Source organism: Saccopteryx leptura, chromosome 7, assembly GCF_036850995.1.
Source record: "Saccopteryx leptura isolate mSacLep1 chromosome 7, mSacLep1_pri_phased_curated, whole genome shotgun sequence".
Classification (NCBI taxonomy): Eukaryota; Metazoa; Chordata; class Mammalia; order Chiroptera; family Emballonuridae; genus Saccopteryx; species Saccopteryx leptura.
The window spans coordinates 19,169,701-19,179,785 of NC_089509.1; the positions used below are offsets into that span (position 1 = coordinate 19,169,701).

Sequence of the window (10,085 nt, forward strand, 5' to 3'; positions counted from 1 at the left end):
GGTAATATGAATTTTGTCTCCAGTGGTCCTTGCCTCTATAAGTGGGTAGTAGTACCAGGGAATAATGACAGCTCAATTCTGTCTGTGGAACTTTTAGTTACTATCTGCCAATAAGCTGAGAGAAAGTCACACTTATTTGAATTATCACAATAAAGCCTGTAGGTTATCCTCTTAAAAGAGTACCCAAGAATTATTATTTTAATATAGGCATAATCACAAAAAGAGGCTGAGAATCCGGCCCTGGCCAGTTGGCTCAGTGGTAGAGCGTCGGCCTGGCGTGCAGAAGTCCCGGGTTCGATTCCCGGCCAGGGCACATAGGAGAAGCGCCCATCTGCTTCTCCACCCCTCCCCCTCTCCTTCCTCTCTGTCTCTCTCTTCGCCTCCCGCAGCCGAGGCTTCATTGGAGCAAAGATGGCCCGGGCGCTGGGGATGGCTCCTTGGCCTCTGCCCCAGGCGCTAGAGTGGCTCTGGTCGCAACAGAGTAATGCCCCGGAGGGGCAGAGCATCGCCCCCTGGTGGGCAGAGCTTCGCCCCTGGTGGGCGTGCTGGGTGGATACCAGTTGGGCGCATGCGGGAGTCTGTCTGACTGTCTCTCCCCATTTCCAGCTTCGGGAAAATACAAAAAAAAAAAAAAAAAAAAAGAGGCTGAGAATCCCACAGTAGGGGGAGGTGAATTGTGAAGTGGAATTTTAGGAAAACAAAGGCTTTGCAAGATAAAAACATTTACTTTCTTTTCTAAGTTACAGGCTTAATGTTATTAACTTAAATGTCATATTTATGCTATTATTGACAGCATGCATACAATTTAAATATTTTAGTTTCTATTATACAACTGGTTCTACATTACTGACCTTCAAGGGTCCCATTCATAAGGGATGCGGAATAGGATCAATCAGCTACTTCATGCAAGGGCTGGCCAGCAGACTGGGTTTCCCAGCACTGTACCACGACACAGGGAACACTTGGAACGTGGCAGTGTTGGGACAGAGAATGATTGGAGGCGGCGAGGTGCCATAAACCAACCAGCATGACTAGGAATCCCAGGTCCTGAGTGAGAACGATGCGGAACGAAGAAAATAGACCTAAAGGGAAAAAGGATGGGATCAGGAGGCCTCTGCAATGCCTTTAGCTTGCCAGAGCAAAGAAGCCCCCGGTTTTCTTTATTATATAGCCATATGCAAATAAGGAAATCTCAGATACAAAGTCACACATCTCCAAGGTAACCCAAGAATTCTCCCAAGTGCAGAAACCCTCCACCCTGCATAACTGAAATCAACCAACATCAGAACAAACAAAGGGTGAGAGGAAGGACATGTAAATTGCTTCTAGCAACTTAAGCAAGGGAGGTGGGGGATAGGATGAGTGCAAATACTCCAGCATCAGTGCCAATATAAAGGGGGGGGGGAGCTTAGCCTTTTGCTAAGCCTCAAACTATAAGAGCTTTGCTACTTGTAGTTTCCCACATGGGAGGGGGGAGCTTTCAGGCAGGGAGAGAATCCAGGCGTTTTTCTTTTTGAAAAAGAGATAACCCCCCTTTGTTCTAAGGGAGAATGAAATAACCATTAAGACTGGTGACACTGGGAATTTTGTTTCGCTTGGTTCCTTTTGTTGTAACTCCAGGGCAGGACAGAGGAATCCAGGGTGACAAGTTTCAAGCCAAGATGTGAAAGAAAAAACTCCTTCCAAGGATTTCTTCTATTGTCTCCTCAAGAATAAATATTTATAGAGAAAGTTCAAGTGAAGGCTTTTACAATAGTCATGGCTTTCAGTCTAAGCCTTTGAAAGAGTACATGTGAAAGTATGCTTAAATGAAGGGTGATCCAATTAGGCTTCTCAGGGAAAACCAAGAAACCTCAAGATAATTTCCTATCTAAAATCTAATTATGTTCTCAAGTGGAACAGGAATACCACTCTGAATTATCCCAGATCCATAAACTGCAGCAAAAATGTACAGCCAAATTGGATTCTGTTTTAAATAATTTAGTTATTTCCCTTCACAGGATCTATAATTTGCCTTCAACAAATGTGATTTGCCTCTGAAAGATAAGACATTGCAATTTTTCTTCCAAAATGGATTTTCTGTGCCAGAAACAATTACAGAAAGTAGACCAAATAATTTCTTATGTATATTCTGGTTATTATTTTTTAGTGCATGCCTGGAGCGCCCTGTTTGTGTTCCAAGTTGAGATAGGTATAGCTGCTATAGTTAGAAATTCTCTTTAAATGGGGATAGGAGCTGAGATTGACTCAAGAGCCCGGAGCTTGCACAATGATAGTGTAAATAGCTATGGGTAATGTTACATAAGACTCCAAAATCTTGTGCAAAATATGAGCAATGAGCAGCTTGCTTCAGTTAACCTCTCTTCTTGAGGTCTGAAAGCATCAATTTAACTTTTATCTGCTTGGTTAAACCCTTGTGGTGCTAGGTGTTGCAATATACTGTGTTGCGATTTGCATAGAAGATATTGTAAGAGTTTTTTTTGGCATGGTTAATTTTATGAAGAAAACATTCACTTTTGGCTTTATTTTCAATAACAGTTCAGTTGACTTATGACCAGGTGTTCTGGGTGATAATAGTGGGTAATGGTTAAGTGCAAGGGCTAGAACAGATGGAATTTAGCTCTTGGTGTGTCTCCTTGAAAAATGCAAGTTATGGAAAGTCTCTGTACCTTAGCATCCCTGGCCTGTGAGAAGGCAGTAATGCTATCTACACTGAGAGGATAAGGTGAGAAGGTATACAATAAACATACAATGCCAAGCCTGGCACAGACCTGGACTACGTAAGGAATAGTAATAGTAAAATCTAACACGGTATTGTATACCCTTTCCTCTTTATGTACATTTATCCTTCAGAAAGATTATCTTTCATAGGATAGGTTCTGGCTGGACATTTCTAAATTTCTATGTGTTAAAAGTGGTTAAGACTTCAGATTTTAAAGTTATCTTATTTGGTTTGAAATATTGCCCATGCTGACCAAATGTCTCTGACGAAATCACTTTGGCTTTCTGTGCTTTGGTTTCCTGCTCTATTATGTGCAAGTAATAATAGAACCAGATCCTATCATAAGAGTTGTGACTAGGGTTAAGTAAAATATTGTAACTGCTATACCTTGGACAGGATGAGGCAGGCCTATTATTGTTATTTTTGACTCCTGCCAGCTAAAGGAATACCCACAGATATCAGAACATAACACTAAGTTTTTCATGTACTTTTATTAACAACTTAATACAAGACTGTACATTATTTGTGCAAAAGTCAACCCATTCTTGAAAAATGAACCCTCCCCCCCAGCATTTCTATACCACTTCAGGTTTTGATTCTAAGTGTCAACTTCTACAGCAAAAATCACATAGTGTAACCAAACAATTAAAGAACAGGAAAATAAAACGTTCCACTGGAATGGAGAGATTATTTATACACAAACAGCTGAAGAACATTTCTAGCTTAAGTGATTCACTACACATCCTGGAATGTTTAGTTCTCTTTTCTACAGTCCTACAATCAGACATATAGCAACAAAGAACTTGGCCACAGGTCCTGCCTAGACACTCATCAACATGAAACAAAAATATATAAATAAGTCAATTAAACCTTACAAAAACTAAACACAAGAAAAAAATCCAGTCAATAAAAACTGTACAGTATTGGTCAGTCTTTTATATCTGAAAAAATGTGTAACTTAAAAAAAAGTCCTGTAATGCATAAAAGTCTTTTATATCAGTGTTAGCTGGAGTGAAAACTTGAAGACTCGGATTCAGTTGAAACAGAAGAATGTCCACCCCGCTTTCCCTTGGAGAGGATCTTGAGGCTGGACCCTCTGCTCACAGAGGTGAGTGCGTGCTGGGCAGAGGTTTTAAATTTGGCTCCAAGGAAGGCATAGAGGATGGGATTCAGGCAACAGTGGAAAAAGGCAAGGGCCTCGGTGATGGAAATCCACTTGTGCATGGTGTTCTCAAATTCACATCCTTGCTTGATGATTTTTAGAAGGATGAAAGAGTCGATGCTGAGGCCAACGTAGTAGGGTAGCCAGCAGGCAAAAAAAGTCAGGATGAGAATAACTGTGGTCTTGAGAGCCTTGCGTTTCTGGTAGCCCTTGGAATGGGACAGTTTGGAAATGATAATGCAATAGCAGGATAGGATGACGATACCCGGCAGGATAAAACCAACTATGATATGCTGAAAATGGAACACCCCCTCCCACAAGCCACTGGGGTATAAACAGTCACACAAATACTTGTCATCCACAACATTAACTTTGGCAAAGATGAAATCAGGAATAGCCAACAGGAGAGCAGGTAACCATACGCCAACATAGACCACCTTTTCAGCCAACAGCTTCCTTGGCCTTTGACTGTTGGTGGCGTGGACAATGGCCAGGTACCGGTCCAGGCTGATGAAGGCCAGGATGAGGACACTGCTGTAGAGGTTGACTTTGTAGATAACATGGATAGCCTTGCACAGGAACTTTCCAAAGTACCATTCCTCCTGGGCAGCATCAACTGCCCAGAAGGGAAGTGTGAGGACAAATAGAAGGTCTGCCACTGACAGGTGCAGTCTGTACTTGTCCGTCATACTTCTCAGTTTCTTCTGGTAACCCATAACTAGGATGACCAATCCATTGCCCACTATGCCGGTCACAAAGATGATGGAGTAGATAGTGGGCAGAAAGATCCGGTTGAAATGGGCATTTTCCTCCCGGAAGCAGGGTTCCTTTATGGAGTCGTAGTCGCCTGAGCCCATGCCATCGTCTGAGAAGTTAAATTGTAGGTACTGCAAAAGAAGCAAGGGAATAGACATTCACTTTCAAGTTCAGCAGCCATTCCCCAAGTTCAAAAAAATATGTATTTCTGTATGAGACCCAACTGAGCCCAGCTTTCTTCATGAAATTCTACTGAAATACTGGGGGAAGAGCACAACAGAATTATTCTAGAATTCTGTGACCTTCCTCCCAACCTTCTCCCATAGTCACTTCATTATATCCCTCTTTGGTAGAGTCAATTACAAAATTATTTAGAACAAAAGGATGCAAAGTTATGGAAGGTTTCAAAGTTACATCTTTGCTAACTCTTCTGCCCCTCCTACCAGAGTTAAGAAAGAAACAAAACAAAAAACCCTAAGAGGAAAAAACCCAAAACAAAACAGAGGCCACTCTTAGGCAGCACGGTGGTGGGGGGTGGGGGTGGGGGTAGCAGGGGTGGATTCAGAGGAGCTTGGGTTAACTATCTGCATGAAGATTTGCCAGGACAATGAAGAGGAGAGGAAGGAGCGTGGGGGGTAGGAGGGGTGGAAAAGGAGACCTTAAAGACTCTTTTATTCTAGTACACAAAGCTTTGTTTTTCCCACGTTACTCGCTTGTCTAAACACAAACAATTCTGTACTTCAACCAACGTGTACTAGGGAAGGAGACTGCAACCTTAAAGCAAAGGGTGGGGGAGTCAGAAGTGAGTACATCTCCGCTCGTCCCCCTGGCTGGCTTCTCAGGGAATGCTCTTTTTAGTCTTACCCACATTTATCACTTTGCCCGTTTGGAACATTAGGGAGCACAGCATTTCCCTAGGAGGGGAAGGTCACGGGGTCTGCACCCGTGGTCCTAGCCCCAAGTTTCATTTCCTCACTCTCCTGGGTCGCTTTCCACTGCACCACTGATTCAGTTAATGAATGGGGTCTTAGCTCTGCAGCTGGACGCCTCCAGGCGGAGAACGCGCTGGGGTCGGATGGTCCAGCTCTGAGGGTCCGGCGGCTGCTGCCCACCAGCCCGACGCTGCAGCCTGCGGGCAGCGGCTCCGGGATTCCGCCCCGCCACGCGCGGGGCTCAGCTCGACCGGGTGCAAGGAGAGACTGGGCGGCTCCGCGGCTAGCGCCTTTGAATCGCGCGCCCAGAGGGAAATGAAAAGCCTCACTACTAAGGGGTGTTTCAAAAGCCTCCAGGAAACCACCGACGGTTAAAACGGCGCAACTGGGCTCGGTGAGAGCCAAACGGTCTTCCCACTTGCACCTGCCCGTCTGCGCTGCGGCGGCCAGCAGCGCAGGTGCACTCCCAGACCCTCGCTCCACCCTTCCGTCCTCGCCGCGCACACCGCGGGGTGGAGTGCTGCTGCGCTGGGGCTGCTTATGCTCCTTCGACCTCTGAACTCTCCCAAACTCCTAAACCCCAGGACCCACGCGCGGCACTTCGGGCGCACTCGAGGTCTCGCCCGCAATCCCAAGGCGCGCGGACTGCTCCCAGCCACCTCCCAACTGCGGCCAACACTCTAGACTCCTGAGGCGAGTAGCGCGTGGGTCTGCCCGCCTTTCCCTCGGACCCGGTGCTAGCACAGCTCCGTCTGGCGCCCAAAGGCAAGAGTAGTTTCCAGGTGTCTTTGCCCGAGGTTTACCGGGGACCGCAGTCTCCCTCTGGGAACTCAGTCCTGGAGCGCCGTGCTCCAGCTCTAAATTCAAATTTCAGTGAGACACCCAAGGTCTGAGTCCCGGGACAGCGCGCACGCCTTCCCTGCACTGGAGCAGAGACTGTTGTTTGCAAACAGCGTGCAAGCGCGCCGCAGGACTCAAGGGAGATACACATGCAGCCACCAAAACAGTCGTTCTAATCTTTCCTCCTTTGTTTACAGAGAAAAACATTCCAATTCTACCCCTTATCCCCAAGTAGGCATGCCAATGAAAACTCCTTTCCATGCCCCTTCTCCCGGATACTGGCACTTCCAATGCTCTGGACATTTTCAACGGCTCCGAGAGGGGTTGCGTTCTAAGTTCATATGTTTGTATATTTTTAAAAAAAGCAGGTTGAAATTGGACTTACATGTAACCCGCCATCCAGGGTAACCGCTTGCTCTCCAGCCATTGTGGCTACCGGAGCATCCAAGTTCTCCAGTTCCCTTTGAAACCTGCGCCACAGCCAACAAAATGAAGTTTTCTGGCCGAAGCTGGACTTTATAAACACACGCTCGCCGGGCGGCGCATGCGCTGCGCGGGTGGGCGGGCGGGGCGGGGAGGAGAAAGGCGGGGTACGGGTGGGGGAAGAGGGGTGGTTAAGCCCCGGAGCCCGCAAGCGAGCGGCGAGGGGTAAGAATGCGGGCAGCCCTGTGGGGGTAAGCCTTCGAAGCCCCTGAGCTGCTTCTGTTTGATCGCTGTCACCTCGGGAGTCGCCAGTTGGGGAGGGCATCCCGGAGGCATTCCCCAACTTGGGAAAGCAGAATGGGCCTGGAGCGAGGTGGGAAGCGCGGGTGACCGACTCATCTCTGTCACCCCCGACCATGGCGGGGTCAGTGGGGATCGGAACTCGACGTTTAAAGGAGTCCCAGACCGGCTGAGGTTTGCAGCGGGCGCCCAGACAAGTGGCTCATCCTTTTTTTGCTCACGTGGATGAAATTCTAGACCCGAGAATGCTACAAATGGAGACACTGAGGCCCAGAGAGGCGGTGACTTGCTAGAGTCACCCAACCAGCAGGCGGCAATGCTTGTAGTGGGTCCAGCTGCTGACTTCATTCCCTCTAACAGCAGATGTCCATTCAGAAAATAAAATGAGTAAAGGTCCTTTTTTCAGGGCAAAACTGTATATGTATAACTATACTTCTACACACAGCAACGGTACCAGGGGCGGGTGTAGACAATCGGGAAACACTTTCAGAAGAGAGAGAGAATGATTTGGCATAATTTTGGAGGGAAATTGTGATATGGGTGTGCTTTATTATAAAAGAAGTAGTACTTTTTTGTAACAGATCGCAAGGCTCCCATGCAGATGAAACAGGAAGCAGGTCCTCAGAGATGAAACGCCGGAGCTGGACCGGGATTTGTAGCTGGGCTGGAACCCAGCTCTGCGGACTCCGCATCCGGCTTCTTTCACGAGTCTCTGAAGCTACGGACCATGGCGGGGGTCAGTGGGGATCGGAACTCGACGTTTAAAGGAGTCCCAGACCGGCTGAGGTTTGCAGCGGGCGCCCAGACAGTGCTTTCCAGCCTCGTGCCACTTCCCCGCTCTCGCGGAGTCTGGATGGGGCCGGGGAGGGAGTGAGGGTCGGGGCCCCCAAACTGCGCCTGCTGGAGCTGTGACCGCAGGAATGACAGCAGAGACCAAGGTGCGGCCGTTAGCCGGCCACCGGTGATCGCTCTGCGAGGCGGACCCCGGACTCCTCACCCCCGGACGTGCCGAGAAGAGGACTTTCCAGACTGCCCTAGACGCCACCTCTCGTTTTCTTCCAGATAAAACTTTTCAGTACGGAGGTGCTTCAGAGGTAGTGCGGAGACTGGGAACTTTTTCTCTACAGACCATAATTTTCCTCTTTTGTGCGGGTCTCTAATTTTTGTCGGTGAAGGTTCTTCTCTACTGAAAGGTGATATTTAGGAGGTGGGATTCTTAGAAACTGCCAATTTAGGGCACAGTAATGACATAAAAAATCAATCATAATATTACATTATGTAGTATTTACAAAATTTCAAAATCACTTTTACTTTTATTAAATCATTAGTAAAACATCAGGATTTTCACATTTTCATAAACTAGGTAGGACAGGCATCCTATCTATTGAAGGGCCAGAATTTCAAACAGCTTCTATGATTTCATTTTTTTTTTTTATAGCAAGAGAGAGGAAGAGAGGCAGGGACAGACAGACAGGAAGGGAGAGAGATGAAAAGCATCAACTCATAGTTGTGACACTTGAGTTGTTCATTGATTGCTTTCTCATATGTGCCTTGAGAGGGAGGGCTGCCAAGCAGAGCCAGTGACCCCTTGCTCAAGCCAGCGACCATGGAGGCATGTCTATGATACCACATTCAACCCTGGAACCCCGGCTCAAGCTGATGACCTTGGGGGTTTCATACCTGTGTCCTCAGCGTTCAAGGTAGAGGCTCTATCCACTGCACCACTGCCTGGTCAGGCTCCATGACTTGATTTTCACGAAGCTTGTTGGTAGCAGAATCAAAGTTTGACCCAGTATGTTGGCTGCATTGTATCTCAAAGTCTTCTTTCTCTTCACAATTGCTTAAATCTGAAAGACAATCTCAAGCCCACCCCAAAACAGGAGAGAGGATGAATCAGGAGTAAAATGATTTGTACAATAAATTTTTGATTGTAGACTAAAGAAAGCTCCTTCCTTTAGCAAAAGTCTCCTTAGATCCTTTTAAAAAGAAGCAGATAATTAGAAGAACAATGAAATGCTATTTGGTAACTATCAAATTAGGTAAAGAATTTTCAAAAAGATTTGATAGACCAGCTGTCTCTCTCTCCCTGTGACTGGTGGCAACATGGATTTGGACATTCTTCCTGGAAAGCACTTTATATTCAGCAGGAACCTTAGAACAGTAATTCCACCTACAGAAATTTATCCTAAGGAAACTGAATTTATACCACAAAAGTATTCCTGGAAACATTATTTATAATAGTGAAATGTCCAGACAGCCCCAAGTATCCACTGCTAGTGGAATAGTTGAGAAGATTTTGATACATCTGTATGTGGAATTCCATGTGGCCATTGATTGTGAAGAAGAATTTTTAATGACATGAGGGAGTGCTTGTGAAACAGGTGCAAAAAGCCAAATTCAAAACTGTGCATATTATGTGATCTGTTATGTTAATATATGTGTGAGAAAAAGATTGGAAGGAAAACCAAAATGTTTATAGGAGTTTTCACTGGGTGCAAAATTATATTTGATTTTTACTTCCTTTCTTGTGTTTTTCTGTGCTTTTTAAATTTTCTATAGTAGATACGAAACATTTTCATGTTCAGAAAGAGTTGATAAATAATTTAAAAAGAAAATAGAATGCCTCTCTTCTCATATCTTTCTACTTTCTAAAGTATTCACTGAATAATGATGCCATTTTCCGTAATAGTCCTCTTTCCCTCTTTCCAGGGAACACTCTTCCTTTATTTCCTCCTGAACCGGTCCTACCATCTTTTTCAAATACTTTGTGATATTCTTGAGAACAAAACAAAACAAAACAAAACAAAACAAAAAACAGTGACATGTTCATTGAGTTTTGTAATGTGTAGCTGACCTCATCCTCAACAACTCTGCATCTCTACTCTTTGGATAAGGACACTGAGGCACAGAGAGGTGAGGAGCTTGGCTGGGATCACACAGTGAGGGACTG

At 45.8% G+C, this 10,085-nt stretch overlaps 1 protein-coding gene across 1 annotated transcript; it reads right to left on the reverse strand.

Moving 5' to 3' along the window:
- Positions 1–3,193: 3,193 nt before the first annotated feature.
- CXCR4 (C-X-C motif chemokine receptor 4) lies at positions 3,194–6,915 on the reverse strand. Its single transcript, XM_066345985.1, has 2 exons — positions 6,798–6,915; positions 3,194–4,771 (listed from the first exon to the last, which is right to left on the reverse strand). Exons 1-2 carry the CDS (start codon positions 6,837–6,839, stop codon positions 3,725–3,727), a joined length of 1,089 nt encoding a protein of 362 aa, XP_066202082.1. The 5' UTR covers positions 6,840–6,915; the 3' UTR covers positions 3,194–3,724.
- Between the last annotated feature and the right edge of the window lie 3,170 nt (positions 6,916–10,085).

Bases quoted from the DNA above. Each gene is read 5' to 3' on its own strand.
- CXCR4 (XM_066345985.1), bottom strand. From the start codon at position 6,839: ATGGCTGGAGAGCAAGCGGTTACCCTGGATGGCGGGTTACAT. The intron at 4,772-6,797 runs GTAAGTCCAATT...CTTCTTTTGCAG, and splicing joins CCCTGGATGGCGGGTTACAT to TACCTACAATTTAACTTCTC.